Source organism: Barbus barbus (genome assembly GCF_936440315.1).
Source record: "Barbus barbus genome assembly, chromosome: 5".
In the NCBI taxonomy this organism is placed as follows: Eukaryota; Metazoa; Chordata; class Actinopteri; order Cypriniformes; family Cyprinidae; genus Barbus; species Barbus barbus.
Window position 1 is genome coordinate 18,374,420 of NC_136733.1, and position 16,768 is coordinate 18,391,187.

Genomic DNA, 16,768 nt, shown 5'->3' on the forward strand with positions numbered 1-16,768 from the left:
TCGCACTGGAAACAAAGTTTAAGGGCACTTTCTTCAAGAGATAATGTGTCAAGTTTTGCTTTTCCCCCCGGCCTGACAGTTTCACAGCTTTTAAAGAGACCAGACAGACAGCTGGAATCAAGTTTTGCAGCATTTGCAGGGTGTGTGTCTGCTGCACTTTATTGATTTATTATAATTTTTTGCTGTTGATAGACAAGACTGGAACATGGCAGTTCATCTCTAATAGCGCTGACTCACGCTGTAGCCCGTCGGCGTCTCAGCATTAAAAGGCAGAAAGTCAGAGACAGAAGCATAGCGCCTTCTTCCCCACTTTGCTGAGAGACGCTGCTTTACTGCCCCACTGCTCTGTACTCAACTCTTACTTGCACACTACAGTCTTTCAGCCATCCCTTCTAATACATGCCGCCTTAAAATGCTTCTCGGTTTGATGTACTGATCTGACATTCAGGGCAGCTTTGAGGCTGAGTCTCTCTCTTTTCTTTCTCTTATCGGTTGAGTATCTGTCTGATGCTGTGTTGGCACATCTGATTGGGTATGCAGAATCTGTACTGAGCATGCCAGCCTGTGACAGGGACTGCAATGCAGAGCTGCTCTCCTGGCACACACCATTTGTCTACCCTTAATGTAAATAATCCTGAGCATGCAGCCGATCACGGCTTCTGATGGATTGTGTCTGCACGCTTTCGGGTTGGTGCATGCGGTTGCACGCTCCTGTTCTTGTCTTTTCTTCGTGTGTTGACGCTCAAATAAAAGTGAGCCATTGCTCCCTCTCTCTCTTTCTGTCTTGCTTGTCTTTTGTCTCCATCGCACATGAACACGTTTACTCTCTGCAGGGCAGTTATCCGCATCAGGCTCTCTCTCTTTCTCTGTCTCTCTCTCGCTCGATCTCTCTCTCTCTCTCTCTCTCTCTCTCTCTCTCTCTCTCTCTCTCTCTCTCTCTCTCTCACTCTGTGTCCTTAAATGACTTTCCTTCAGTCTCACTCCCTCCCCCTCTCTCCCTAGTCTCTGTGTCTGTGCCTATAGCCTCTCTCCCCCTTTCTGTGACATACAGTAGATGGTGCATCGATTGCACACAGACGCTTGCTTTCCCTCTCGCTGACTCAGTCCTGTGTGTGGAGGCAGAGGACGGATTGAGACGTATCTCTCTGCTTCTCAAGGTACCTTTCCTCATGCTGAGCTGCTGTGTGGACCCTGGACGCATTCTCTCTCTCATCTCGGAAGATTCTGCTATAGAGGTCAGGTAGTGGCGGGGTGGAGAGGGAGGGTGGGCGGGTGGATTGTTTTGTGGGTCACTTTTCAGCTTCTTTTAAATACTCCAGGCGAGCTTATGCTGAGTTGCCAAACATGCAGACTATAGTAATGTTGGGGTGAAGAGAGCTGTTTACCAAGGGAGTTGCTGTGCAGCATTTCTGTCGCATTTTTCTGCTGTGTCTGCACCAGATAAACATTGTGTGACTTTTGAATCTAGTCATTTTCTGTTTGTTACCTCATCAAGCTGGTCCACCTTAATTTTGACTTTCTGCTGTCTTAGATGTCTGGTGAGAACATCCTGTCTTCTCCAGAGATCTGAAACGGGCATTATGTCTCAGCTCTTGCACATGGAGATTCCAAACTTCGGCAGCACTGTTCTGGACAGCCTTAACGAACAGCGGCTGCTGGGCCAGCACTGCGATGTGGCCATCATGGTCAACGGACAGGCCTTCAAGGCCCACCGCGCCGTTTTGGCGGCCAGCAGCCTCTACTTCCGTGACCTGTTCAGCGGAAGTGCCCAGACGCTCTTTGAGCTGCCCTCGTCCGTGGCCCCATCCTGCTTCCAGCAGATTCTGTCGTTCTGCTACACGGGTCGGATGACGGTGAGTGCCAGTGATCAGCTGATGGTCATGTACACCGCAGGCTACCTTCAGATCCAGAACATCGTAGAGCGAGGAATGGACCTCATGTTCAAGGCCAGCGCTCCATACTGCGACTCGCAAACATCTGCCACAGACGATCCGCCGAGCCCAAACAACAACAATTCCTCCCTGTTGCTAGGCGACCAGCCCACAACTGTCTGCAAGATCAAGGAAGAGAAGCTGGAGACCCCGGTGTGTGCTCAGAACGGGGAGCTAAAGCACTCTGAAGAGGACAGGGGACCTAGGGGCAGATCTTTAAGGAATGGCACTCTTTTTTACACAAGTGGAGGCGCAAATGGGGTCATACCCGTGATGCATGCTTACGAGCACTCAACCCGAGATCATACCAGTCCCGGTGCCTCTAGCCTCCCGACCACAGACAGCCCAACTTCACACCAAAACGAGGAGGAGGACTTTGAAGACGACTCGTACGAGACCTTGACAAATGGGAAGATCTTCGGGGGCTCGTCCGGGATCTACGGCAGTAAATGTCTTTTAACGGACTTCTCTATTGCTCCATTGCAGCGCAAAACACTACGGATTTATCCCTGTGAGTGTGATCTGTTGTGTCTCTTCCCAGTGCAAGAGAAGATGGAGGTTTCCTCCCTGCCTCTGTCCTTGGAGAACCGTTTCTGTGTGCTGTTAGGAGGAGACAGAGAGGCTCTGCCTGCCGGACTCATCAGCCAGATCGGCTACCGCTGCCACCCTGCTCTCTACACAGAGGGCGACCCTGGAGAGAGACTGGAGCTGATTGCAGGTGAGGCCTGAATAATAGCAGCCTGTCTGAAACTCCATGTCCATCTGAATTATTTATCAGTTCAGACTGAGTCATTTGAGTCACTGATTCAGAGCTAAGGTCTCCTTGTTTCTCTGTTGTTGGTGCTGTGGAAGGATCTGGTGTCTTCATGACTCGTGGGCAGCTGATGAACTGTCACCTCTGTGCTGGGGTCAAACACAAAGTCTTGCTGAGACGTCTTCTAGCTGCTTTTTTTGACAGGTCTAAAACATTACAGATCTGTAACAAGTGTAATGTGTATCTGTCTGAAATACCAAGAGCTCAGTTCTGCAGTAAAAATAGCCAAGCAGAAATGGAATCAATCTTCTCACATTCAAATGTTTAGTATATTGTGTTTGGTAACTATAAGGACTGCATAGTGTTTTGGAAAAATATTGTGTGTGTGTGTGCCCTCCAGTGGTTGACTATGGTATTTTGACTGCAGGAACACACTGGCCGACAGCTGTGGGACTGGAATACGTTCCTCCAACTGTGATCCAAATCGCAAACCGCTGGACAGCCGCATACTCAACACAGTCAAACGTGAGTGACCCTTTGCTATGCTGTTACAGTAAGCAAAACGGACTCTACTTAATATATATAACTTTTTTCTTTTTTAAGCCTTCAAAATCTTCCATCAAAACTTTCCTTGCCTGCAATTTCCACTTTTTGTAATCCAATCAGTTTCACCTTACGGACATTTAATTATTTTTTCATTCAGAAATATGTTACAATATAGAAGTGAAATAGGTTCAATTTTGACTTGAAGCATTGATATTCCTTTTTTTCTCTCTGTTTTATCATTAGTCTACTGTCAGAACTTTGCCCCTAACTTCAAAGAAAGCGAGATGAATGTGATTGCCGCAGACATGTGCACCAATGCCCGGAGAGTTCGCAAACGCTGGCTCCCCAAGATCAAGTCCATGCTACCAGAGGCTATCGAGGTGTACAGGGGCACTGCGGTCCTGAGCCAGGTGGAAGGAGCTACCCAGCCAGGCGGTGGCTTTCCCTTTGAGTCGGAGTTCAAACACCTGGCAGCGTCAAATCTGACTCTGGAGCAGCATCTCTATGGAGACTGTAGAGAGACACTGAGGAATGGCTCTCACTTCAATATGGAAGAGAGGTCCCAAAAAGGTGAAGAAGCCAAGACTGAGCCAAGCCGAGCCAAAGAGCCAGACAACCCGCAGGAAGTTGAAAGGCTTCCGGAAAGTCCAGAGAGAGCGGCCAGTGTGCTCGCCCTCAACCCTGCCAGTAAGAAAGGTGAAAAAGAGCATGCAACCAGCAGCCCCAGATCACAGAGAGAGGAACAGAACAGACAGAGACCACTAAAAGACGATCAGTGACTTCGTCAACTTCATACTATTAAAAACTGGTCTGCAGCTTCTCACACCAAAAAGGATCATTATCAGTAAAGGCAATCTCCCATGCCACTGAACATTACACTAACGCTGCATGATCGTGGGAACTGGACATACAACATTTTTTCCAGGATAGACTGAAAAACGTCTGCATTAAATACAGTTGTGATTACAAGTTTACCTACCTCTTGAAGAATCTACAAAATGTTTGTTTCTTTTTAAAATAAGAAGGGATCATAACAATTGCATTTTAGTTTATTACTCACCTTATGAAGCTGTTTGAGAGATATTTACATTTATTTCACAAGACAAAATAATTACATTTTCACATCTGATACTTTTCGAAGGTTTACATACCCTTGGATTTTAATAATATATATTGCCTCCTCAAGCATCAGTGACTGTTTGTAGGTCTTTTGCGATAGTTGTGCATTAGTTTTTGTTTTGTCCTGAGCAGTTAAGCTGTTCTTGACAAAGCCTCCAGGTCCAGTAAGTTATTTGGTTTCCCAGCATGCTCTGCACATTTGAGTTCTTCCCTACAGTGGCTATATAATGCTGATATCCAGTTTTGCTGCTCTGGACAATTGAGGGACTCATGCAAAACTGTGATGCTTGAGGCAACTCACAATATTAAGAATCAAAGGTATGTAAACGTCTGATTAGGATTTTTGTGTAGTTTTTTTTTTCTTATGAAATTTACACAAATATCTGTTATGCAGCTTCTTCAGGGCAATTCTAAATTACAAAAAAAAAAAAAAAAAACTAAATCTCTTAATGATTCCCCAAGGGGTATGAAAACATCTGAGCACGACTGTCTAAAAAATTGTAAGGATCTTTAAAGAAGCCACTTAGCATACGTAAATACCGGCACATATACAAGCCCAGTACATTAAGGCAAGCTGCAGTGCGTTTTTTATGAATGCATGTGATGCGTACGCTCTGGCATTTCTGGCTAAATACTCTTGCCAATTACAGAAACAAATGGATCATGGACTTCTGCATGGAAAAAACAAGTGAAGGACAAAGGCCCTCCTTAATATAACACGACTTACATGCTTCAGAAATCAACTATACTGCTTTGACTCCAGCAGGACAGTGGGGTTGCTATGTACAAAGCTGACTGTGGGACTGCTGAGTTCAGTACAGTAAGGGAAGCTGAACCGAGAACAACAGTTCTCTAGAGAGTAGCTTGTACTCTCAGTTTTCCCTCTCAAGCTTTTTAATCTTACTCTTGTTCTCAAGCTGCTGTATAGTAAATGCTTGCCTGTTTTTTTGCATATCAGCTGGTCTGGACATTTGAAACGTGATTGTACGATTGTTTTTTGGAAGTGAAATAAAGGAAAGGATTATTTTGAGGGATAATTAGGTTATGCCTATTGTTGTTGCTGATAAATGACTTTTGCTTGATTACATTGAAACTGATTTATCGTGGATGAAACATGAAAACGTTAGCATAGTTTTCCTTTAATGCAGAAAATACAATACATGTGAAATGTCTCAATAAGGTGTAGATGAACAGAGATAGTTACTGAATTCATTATTGTTAATCGGATTATCATTTTCTTATCTAACATCTCATTTGCCTACCTAAATGATCAAATATTTCAAACAAAATTTTGTTCAACCCTTACGAAAAAGAAGTTTATTCAAGTGTGCTATTAGTATACTTCTTTTAAACTAAAAATAGGAAAGTATACTTTGTCTACTTTTTGTGTACTTCTCAGAAATGGGCTTTATGTACGTCTCAAAAATATACTTAAAATGACATTTAAGTATACTTGACATACTTATAAAAAATCGAAATATATTTGAGCTATACTTGTGCTCCTAGAATCCATGTTTTCATTGTTATGTGGTAGGCGCTAGTACACATCTTCTGTACAGAATTTCCAAAAAAAACACAAGCGAAGAAGAAACCAAAACAACAGATGCTTCCACGTGTAATCTAACATGATCATCAGACATAAAACAGCATCAAAACTGTGTAACGTTGTGGAATAAAATGTCACCAATGAAGAGGTAATAATGACTGTCAAGCGTTGGGGTGTTGATCGAAACTTACCCACATTCAAGTGTTTAAAAAAAGAATGCACGAAGCTAATAAAATGTTTCTGTTTACAAGCAGATACTCATATAACAAAATATATACAAATTAATATCTAATAGGGACATAGTAGTATACTTAAAGTATCACGTAAAGTTAACTTAAAAATAATTATGAGTATACTTGCAGTATAAAACTACTAAACTAGTAGTTTACTGAGACTGTACTTCAAAGTGTACTAAAATGCTACTACAAATATTTAATTATTAAACTGTCAGTATACCTATAAGTTCACTTTTAGTATAGTTGCAATACATGATAAAAACTTTGATGGAAACTAGTTGTGTACTCAAAGTTCACTACTGTTGTACTTAAAGTATACTTAAAAGTATACTTTTATATACTAGAAAGTGAGCCAATTTAGTCCCAAGGAGTATTGAAATAGTACACTTACAAGTATACTACTAGTACACTGATATTTGTATACTTACTACATAAAGTATACTTAAAAATATACTTGAACTTTACTTAAGTATACTTAATAAAATAAACTTGAAGTATACTACTTTTTGGTAAGGGAAGTCATACAGACAGATTTTCTTCCTTAAATGCATAGATGAATCTCTGCATCTGTTCCCCCAACAGGGAGTTTTGTCTCCTTTACCCTGCAAAAGAACAACATTGTTCATTTTTTAGATATCATTGACTATGTTCTTTGAATTATTAAACAATTATTTTTAAAACTACTAAGATGGAACAGATTCAGCAGCTGTCCAGAATATAACCTGCGTTTTGGGCGAGGTAAACAGCATATTGTGGTACGTGTGGTGATTTTGTGATATTTTGTGTGTCTTTAGATAGCACATCCTGATCCTTTTCCAGATGTCTCCAGATGTTGCAGAAATTTCGAACAGCACAACATTTTTCACAGTTTTTCAGTTGCTCATTTTCCAGCCGAAAGAGATTCCAAATAATACGTCTGGTTGAACAGAAAGAAAAGTGCAAGTGAATGCACCAAATAATAATTATTCTGATAAATAGTCAAATAACCTCCAAAAATATGTTTCCTACACCGAAAACATTTTTCACTCAGAAATTGCTAGTGAATTTCATAAATGGTTACAATGAAAAAGCAACTAACACATTGAATTAAATGTGACGCTTTGAAATAGACAGACTGAAATAATATTTTCTTGTCAAGTATAATCCAATAATCTTTTTTTACAGCTTCAAAAACATCTTTTTTTACAGTTTAAAAGGGATTTCTTAAGGTACAATGTAATCCTGAATAAATGAGTCAGCAGCCACTTTAAAATTAAATTATAGCAAAATGTAATTGCGCTGATCATCCCAAATGACAAGTTTACATACTTGCTGTCTTGCTGCTTAGAGCATGTGACTGAAATCTAACCTGAGGACTTCCAGTGGTGCCAGCAGGGCACTTGCTGTGGCAGCTGCAGATGAATCCTTCATCTGAGCCAGGAGGATATTTATAGCCCAGGAGACCCGCAACAGCACATCCGCCAGCATGGCTGCATAGTAGTACCACTGAAAGAGCACATCTCTCAATATTAAAGACTATACCAGAGCTGTTGCAGGTCAGTTAAACCCCTAGTAATTAATTTAATGCCAACTTTTCAGCCTGAAACTTCCTGAGATGCCAATTTTAAATGCTTGCACTCTCACTGTCACCAAATAGACTAAATCACAAACATCAAATTGTGATTTTTCAGCTGTGGTTTGCCATGTATGGTCAATTTGACCGAATAATACCTATATGTTGGATCTGAAATGTTGACAGCATAGAAGGGTTTCAGAATGGTATCTCTACTACCAAAGCTTATTTAACCCAGTGTGTGTGCTGATAATGCCTTCTACATGAATACATTTTAACTTTTGAGAACTAATATCCGATTTCTGTACCATGTGGGTCACATAGACATGGGTATGTGCATAGGAACAGATCACCCAAAATGTGTAAAATGTAAATTTTACTAACCATCATAACTCTAACTCTTCATGAAAAAAGGTGTATTTTTAAATGATATCCTGGTCACTATATTATGAAAGTCAATAGGGATCGGGGATGTCAACAGGGTAACAAAACCAGCCCATTGGCCAATCAAAATAGCCTAAATAGTAAAACTCCAAATATGTCTTTATATGCCCCTAATATATTATATCTTTGTGTGAAGATAAGACCAAACGTTTGGGGTGAGCCATTCCTTTTATATATAATAAATATTTGATATCATGTTAACAAAGACTGTCTCCAGATCAAAAACAAACAAAAAACAAAACTGTTATAAAACTATTAAAAGATTCAAACTTTTACCTGTTGGGAGAACATCAACTCATCTTTTAGCAGGCCATTTCCCTGAAGTAATCCCCAGTCCATCCTTAAATCCCAGCTCACTGTAACTAGAACACCTGTACAGGTAACCATGGCCCATATATACAGGTATATCCTCCCTTCCACAAGCAGAGCAGATCTCTCTATCACACACACACACACATAGAGACTGTTAGTGTGTGTTGAGTATTATCACACTACAAGTTCCTTGATATTTGTCTTACATTAACCATTAATCATCTAGATATGCTTAGAATAGTTATTTGTTTGAAATATGAGAAGTTAAAGGTGCAATCAGTCATTTTATGCTCTTGTTAGTCTTCCTTAACAACCATTACAATTAGTGTAGTTCACAGATTACAGTAAGTGCAGTACATGTAAAGCTTTCTCTGTAAATAATGCTTAAAATATTGTGCTCAAACAGCTAATATAGTCAACAATCTTAGAATTTCCTGTCCCTAAATGCCGTGTTAAATTTACCAATTCATAGACACAGAAGACATTTGCTGAAAATATGTATACCCATTTATTTGGTGTGTACCTCTGGCCATGTTGTAGAGGCTGGCGAATGTGACCATAAGAAACACAGTGAAGTATTTTCCTGCATTCAGGAGATGTAGCGTGTGGCCAGTGTTCCAGAAGCACCTCAGGCATTGTGCAAATCTCAGCCATGGTGGAAAGCACTGAATCAGACAAGTTACAGGCATACTATAAAGTCCACAGTCCAGACTCACTGTAACAAACAGAAGAAAATCTCTACTAAAACAAGACAGGAATATAAAGAGGTTTCTACAAACTTTGATAAGTAATTCTGTCCCAAAACTTAATTTTACTTTGATCTGTGTCCCATTTTCAGTATATAATATAATATAATATAATTTAACATAATATTACATTACATTACATTACATTACATTACATTATATTATATTATATTATATTATAATACTGGAGGCACAAATACAGTAGCAATTAGATGGTTACCTGTGGATAGAGGGATGTCAGACCACATATCTCTCCAGTTTATCTGATATGTATAGAAGCACAGCAGATCCCTCAAGCCAAGGAACAGAGGGCTAAGGCTGTTGAATTGATCTGCTAGCCAGCATTCTGCAAAGCCCACAGGCTGAAAAGGGGCTGCTAAGACCTTACTCTGTAATATAGACATTTTAACGCATAAATGAGGATGCTGCATATGATGATGCATTCTCTTGAGAGCACTACTGGTAAAATGTGTACTATCGGTAAAACTTTGTACAGCAAAGACAGCAAGGCTCTAGGTGAAAATGCATATACCCTGGTTATTAATACAGACAAGATTTCAACATGAACATTAACATGTCTGCCAAGGTCGGCTATAGAGGAGGAGTAAAAGAAACTGTAAAACAGGACTGTTTGTACCCACAACATTCTGAAATATATTTTATGTATACAAATACTGTATATGTATTTAAAAATATATGCTTCATTTAAAAAATATCACACGAATGTAAGCAGGATTCAACACAGCAGTGATAGTCGCCGCCATTGTTAGTAATCACAGCCCTGCTCATATTCAGAGCAGCACGCTTGCAAGTGTGATATTGCTTTTACATAAGAATATTAATAAACAAGGTATGAAATGAAGATATTAATATTTTAGGAAAGTTACATTCTAGATGCAATATTGAAGATTTTTTGTCTGCTTTTGCTCTGCCAACAAAAAGTGTCCAAATGAAACCAAAAGAGAATAAATCATAGGGTGTCTTTGCACAAAACACAGTAGTGGTGCTTTGATGAAGAATAAATTAGTGTTTTTGAATGAATCAATTGAACGAATCATTCAATGAGGATAAGTACATCTCATTATTCATCTTGTTCAGGAACTCATGTGCGCCGAAATGGCTCAATGTTGAGGAAACCTTACAGTGTTGGTTAAATTATTTAGACATATATATAATTTTGTAGTAAAATGTGAAGTTTTGCACATTTTAGATGAGCATGTATATTTTGTAAAATGCTTGCAACGGCTTTTTATTACTTAATTATAGAAGTAGCACAATTAAATTGTGTTGTCTGTTACATAGGGACAACTGAAAATACATTTATAAGTTTATTTTAAACAGCAAAGTATTGAATGTTAATATGTGTACATAAAGCTTTTTTTACTTGCAATTTTATAACACTACAGTGTCCTCCACTAATATTGGCACCCTTGATAAATATGAGCAAAGGCGGCTGTGAAAATAAATCTACATAGTTTATCCTTTTGATCTTTCACTCAAAATATTCACAGAATTCTAACCATCATTGAAGCAAAACAATAGAAAATGGGGAGAAAATCTCATGATGAATAAATGTTTTTCTCCAATGAGTGTTGGCCACAATTATTGGCACCCCTAGAAATTCTTATGAGTAAAATATCTCTGAAGTATATTTCCATTCATTTTTACATTGTTTAGTACACCAGGGAAACTAGGAGCATGAAATTGTCCAGCTATGACTTCCTGTTCCACAGGATTATAAATGTGAGGAACACAAAGGCAAAATTCCCTTAATAATCCATCACAAGGAGTAAAACCTAAGAATATACAGTGCCCTCCAAAAGTATTAGAACAGTAAGGCCAATTCCTTTATTTTTGCTGTAGACTGTAAACATTTGGGTTTGACATCAAAAGATGAATATGAGATGAGAGATTAACATTTCATCTTTTATTTACAGCTATTTTTATCTGGATCTGATACACAACTTAGAAGATAGCACCTTTTGTTTGAACCCACCCATTTTTCATGTTACCAAAAGTATTGGAACATGTGACTGACAGGTGTGTTTTGTTGCCCTGGTGTGTCCTATTAATTGATTATTCAAACAATAAATAGCACTGAATGTCTGCGCTCAGTTTCAGATCCGTGCAGACTGCATTTATAGTTAGTTAGACGTGTAACCAGCATGAAAACCAGAGAGGTGTCTATGGGTGAAAAACTAGCAATTGTGAAGCTGAGAGAAGAATCAATCAAACCATTGCACAAACACTGGCAATAGCAAGTACAACCATTTGGAATCTCCTGAGGAAGAAAGAAACCACTGGTGTACTAAGTAACACACCTCAAACGGGTAGATCAAGGAAAACATCTGCAGTTGATAACAGAAACATTGTCACAGCTGTAAAGAAAGACTCTAAAACAACTGTTAGTGACATCAGCAACAACCCCCAGAGGGCAGGAGTGAAGGTATCACAATCTACTGTTCGCAGAAGACTTCATGAACAAAAGTACAGAGGCTACACCAGAAGATGCAAACCACTCATTAGCAAGAAGAATAGGAGACGAGCCTCAAAAATTCTGGGACAAGGTTTTATGGACTGATTTTATGGACCAAAGTGATGGAAAAGCTAAAGTTTGGAGAAAGAAAGGATCTGCTCATGATCCCAAACATACAAGCTCCTCTGAAACACAGTGTACACAGGTGTACATTATAGTACACATTACACAAGTAATGTAATGGCTTGGGCTTTCATCGCTTCTTCTGGGACAGGCTCATTAATCTTCGTTAATGATGTAACACATGATGGCAGCAGCAAAATTAACTCTGTCTGACAATTTACAGAAAGATGCAACCAAACTGATTGGGAGATCCTTCATCATGCAGCAAGATAATGACCCAAAACATAGTGCCAAAACAACAAAGGAGACATCTCATGTTCATCTTTTGATGTTAAACCCAAATGTTTTCAGTCTACAGCAAAAATAAAGGAATTGGCCTCAGTGTTCCAATACTTTTGGAGGGCACTGTAGTTCTGATGTGCAGAACAAGATTGTTGAGCATCACAAAATAGAAAGTGGCTGTAAGAAAAGAGTTAAAGCATTGAAAATCCTCATTTCCAGTGGCCACAGACTCTCCTAGGATCACAGCTCGAGAACTGTAGCGATTATTTGAGTCTTGGGGTCAGAAACCTAAAAATAAATATATATATCAAACATCCCCTACATCACCACATGTTGTTCGAAAGGGTTTCAAAGAAAATTCTCCTCACAGCATATTCAGTTATCAGACACGACTGGAACTTCAAATGGCACTGGCTTCTATGATCAGATGAAACTGAAAAAAGAGCTTTTTGGCAGCAAACCCACCAGATGAGTTTAGTACACACAGGGATAAAAAGAAAAGTACCCCATGTCCACAGGTAAATATACTGCTGGATCTTTAATGTTGTGGGCCTGTTTTTCTGCTGGAGGTCCTTAATATCTTGTTCAGATGCATGGCATCATGTATTCTATCAAATACCAACAGATAGAAAATCAAAACCTGACTGCCTTTGTTAGAAATCTAATAATGGGCCGTGTTTGGATCTTCCACCAGGACAATAATCCACAACAAACATCAAAATAAACACACAAATGTGTCACTGAGCACAAAATGAATCTTTTACCTCGGCTGTCCCCGTCCTCTGACCTGAACCCTACAGAAAATGAGTGGGGTGAACTGAAGAGAAGAAGTACTAACATGGAGTTGTGAATCTGAAGGATCTGAAGAGATTCTGTATGAAGAAAATGGTCTCTGATCTCTTATCAGGTGTTCTCCAAACTCTTCAGGCATTATAGGAGAAAACTCAGAGCTGTTACCCTGGGAAAAGGACTTTGCAATAATTGGGTGCCAATAATTGTGGCCATTATGAACTAGAGAAAGCATTTATTTCACAATGAGACCCCCCCCCCCCACACACTTTCAATTGTTTTTCTTCAATGATAGGTTGGAATTTTGTGAATTTTTTGAATGAAAGATAAAAAGATAAATAATGCAGATTTATTTTCAAAGCCGCCTTTGCTCATATTTATCAAGGGTGCCAATATTAGTGGAGGACACTGTATGTATGGAAGTCTGTCCCATCAGTAATTAAAAGTTGCATGCGTACTTGCGGACTTCGCACCCATTTGAACAATTGGGATAAATACAAGACAAATGTCATGTAAGTAGACAAGTGATCTAGTGCAAAGAACACAACTGTGGGCATTAGGACAGTTTCTAAATGAATCAGCAAAACAGTTGAGCGAATAATTCAATGACTCTAGTGACTCAGATAGAGCCACTAAATAATTCCCACTACTAATACACAGACTAACATAATATAAAAAAACAAAAACAAAAGTCAGGTCCTATATTTGCCATGTCTTACCATTTTGACTATGAGCCAGCGACGAGCCTGGGTGTGAAATATTGAGAAAGGGTTTAGTAGCAGAAATAGTAGGAAGCTGTGAAAAAGTAGTGGGTGGAGTTGCTGTGGGACTGACAAGACAGAAGGATGAAGACTAGCCAGTACACTCGTGCACCAGCACACAGTCAGACCCCCGGCCATCTGCATTACACAGGCAAACATATGAGGCCTCTGCACAGCAATCACAATATTACTAAACATGCTCTAATATGTGATTTGACTATAACTCACCTCGACAATATGGTAGTATGAGAGGTGATCTCTGGGATCCAGTCCAAAGATGAGTGTGTGATTTATTGCTGATATATCAAAGCAGTACAGGTTCAGTCCAATCAGGAACAGAAATTCGATCAGCAGGAAACTTCCCTTGTAAAGCTGCAGCTGAGGCTTCAGGAGCTCCAGGTCTGTTTCATTTAACACTTTCAAGACAATTGGATATGTTACCTACTTAGAACATAACAACTAACAAATAGATACAGAGGGATATGACTTAAAATATACCATTATATCATAATTATATTTTTTCATGCATAAGGCTATTAAGAGGAAATAGAGATCTATCTAATAGAATATCAGATATTATATGCCATTGTTATAGTTTGTTTACAGTTGTCTAGGGATAAATGGGGGAAATGAAAGACTTTACTAACCTCTGAAAGCTATAGCGGTAAGTAAAGCCATGATGAGGCCGCAAGCAAAGCCAATCCGAAATATTATCCACACTCCGACTTTCTTTGTACAAAAGAAAAAAGACTATAATGTGTAAGAGCCTTTAAGTAATGCAAAAGTTATGTCTTGAATGAATTCATCTTTCTATATGAAATTCTGACTAAATTGGCTTCACTGGTCAAAAAGGACGTTAACTTAATGATGGAGGATCATGTAGATTATTCCATTCCTCTGTAAATTAATTTTGTTTTACTATAGCATATTTGATGTGTGTGAGTGTTACAGTACAACAAAAACAAAAGATATTAATTTTTATTAAAGCCATGTTGTGGCCTATAAAGCAAATTATTTTATTTTTAATGTCTGCTTTTCAAAAAAAAAAAGAAAAGTGTGTTGGTGCAGATTTACTAACAGCCATGCAAACACTATTTTGGCATTAAAAACTGCTGTTAGGATTTAGTAAAGACACGCGGTGAAATATTAGTGATGAAAAGGCATGGACAGATTTATTTTTGCGTCTGACCTTATTGGAGTATTTAAATAAATCATGCAAGTTGATTTATGAAGGTTTTCCAGTCAGTTCAATGGTATCTGTGCCATTATTTAACACCCAAAAAAGAACGTCTTAACTGTGTTGCTAAGGAGATTACTCAGACTTGATTATCATCAGCTCTGCTTATTACGGTCGTGGGGGTTACAGGGACTGAAGCGGCCAGGTCAGACCCCCTCCGGCTTGCTTATGGCGCCGACACGGGTTCTTTAATTCGCACATTGTCTGTGGATCACCCTCAGAACTTTCCTCTCCCATGCTTTTATGGCATTGTGGTCTCACGCTAATTTGCCCTGTTTAGTAAATCTGGCCATTAGTCCATTTAACTTGTAAATATGATTTAGTATACTTGCTGATTGAGAGCCAATATTTTTATTTCACAGGTGAGGCTTTTTGCGCTTACCGGTGTTTTGTCCATTGGTGGGACCTCAAGTCTTTTCATTGCTCTCAATTTGTCACCCCCTTCCAGCTGAATCCTGAATGTCTGTAGAATCACATTCAATGTTTTATCCAGGAGCTGGATGTCTTGTGATGAATAAAGTGAACTAAAGTGAACGGTTGCAGTGCTACATACTCACCTCCAATTTAGACATGAGATGTTCACATTGGCCTCTGTCCGTGTTGAGCAGCGATGTGTTAAGCCTCTCATTTCTCCATTTTAGGCCATGTTCACAACCAAACTTTGAATCGTACATTGTGGTGATCTTGCAGAAACACTTGTAGTTAAATTCCTAGAAAAAAGTCCCAGCCCAATAGGGCATATTTTATGCCATTTCAGTTCTTAAAGAAAATATTGTACTTGGTAACTGTATTATATAAATAGTACATTTGAAATTTGTCATCAAATAAATGCAGAGGATTATATGTCTATAAATATAGATTTTCAAGATTTTTAAAGAGCACCTGGTATTTTTGCAGAAAGGCCAAGCTCAGGTATAGTTCACCAACTGCTATTTTGATTTTTTTTAGATTGGTTCTTCTTCTTTTGGTAGGTGGGACAACACTGATGTCACAATTATCTCCTTGAGCTCTGGATCCAGAAATTTCCTGGGCTATAATCCCAAATGTTGCCAATCTGTTGTGACCTTCTGATAGCTTCTCTATAAAATAGAAATAAATAATAGTGTGAATATGTATCCACATGTATTGAAAATGATCTGCACACAGCACTTTAGTGATGTCTACCTGAAAAGAAGAGGTTCACCTTGTTCAGCTCTTCCTCGCAGCTTTTGAAGAACTCTTTTGTCACAGACCTTTGACTGTTTCCTATAAAGTGTTTCATTATTACTGATGGATGAATGAAAATTGAGTCATAATGTTACTGACTTACTCCCTGCATACAGCCATTCAATCCATCTCAATCCTTTCCCTTATTAAGCATGCAGCTTTGCAAAGTTATTAATGATTCATTTGACCTGCTTCACCTTTGATATTGTGAGGATACCTGTCATAAAAAGTTGAAATCTATCATGCATTTAATTTCAAAGGGAATAATTTATGAGTTTATACTGCTGTATATGACAGTCATAAAGATGTCTTGGCAGCATTTCTTTTTTAACTAATTTGTTAACTTCTTTTAACAGTGTAAACATCTTGCAAATATGCAAATGACTATGATACACTATTTTATTAGTGGAATACTCTCATATAACTAGAATTCAGCAGTGAAAACGACCCAACATGTTTATGCTCTTACCATAACAAATGGGGTTAAGCCTATCTTCCTTGTTTAACAGAGATTTCAGGGTCTGAAAAACAACATATTACTGTCCTTTATTTGGTTAAGTATTCATGTTAAGTTACGAATAATACAATTAAAGTCTATAAAAGCCTGAAAGTTTAAAACATAAAGAATGTATCCAGGAACAAGAACCCGAACTCACCTCATAGTTCATATATTGCTTTTTCCATTCAGGAATCATTTGTAAAGCTGGG

At 38.8% G+C, this 16,768-nt stretch overlaps 2 protein-coding genes across 2 annotated transcripts; one reads left to right on the top strand and one right to left on the bottom strand.

Moving 5' to 3' along the window:
• The first annotated feature begins 1,045 nt into the window (after positions 1-1,045).
• On the top strand, positions 1,046-5,383 carry LOC306869841 (nucleus accumbens-associated protein 2-like). Its single transcript, XM_079416768.1, has 5 exons — positions 1,046-1,235; positions 1,532-2,649; positions 2,784-2,889; positions 3,113-3,210; positions 3,475-5,383. Exons 2-5 carry the CDS (start codon positions 1,581-1,583, stop codon positions 4,008-4,010), a joined length of 1,809 nt encoding a protein of 602 aa, XP_079272894.1. The 5' UTR covers positions 1,046-1,235; positions 1,532-1,580; the 3' UTR covers positions 4,011-5,383.
• A 1,448-nt stretch (positions 5,384-6,831) lies between these two features.
• On the bottom strand, positions 6,832-15,528 carry LOC306869453 (xenotropic and polytropic retrovirus receptor 1 homolog; the record flags this gene model as incomplete). The annotated part of the gene is made up of 8 exons (XM_079416232.1): positions 6,832-7,048; positions 7,481-7,617; positions 8,405-8,565; positions 8,964-9,155; positions 9,407-9,575; positions 13,846-14,058; positions 15,237-15,317; positions 15,412-15,528. The coding sequence occupies 8 exons, from the start codon at positions 15,526-15,528 to the stop codon at positions 6,832-6,834; spliced, it is 1,287 nt and encodes a 428-aa protein (XP_079272358.1).
• Between the last annotated feature and the right edge of the window lie 1,240 nt (positions 15,529-16,768).

Coding starts and splice junctions, on each gene's coding strand:
- LOC306869841 (XM_079416768.1), top strand. CDS start 1,581: ATGTCTCAGCTCTTGCACATGGAGATTCCAAACTTCGGCAGCACTGTT. Junction 2,890..3,112: donor CTAGCTGCTTTTTTTGACAG/GTCTAAAACATT, acceptor TTTTGACTGCAG/GAACACACTGGCCGACAGCT. Junction 3,211..3,474: donor CATACTCAACACAGTCAAAC/GTGAGTGACCCT, acceptor TTTTATCATTAG/TCTACTGTCAGAACTTTGCC.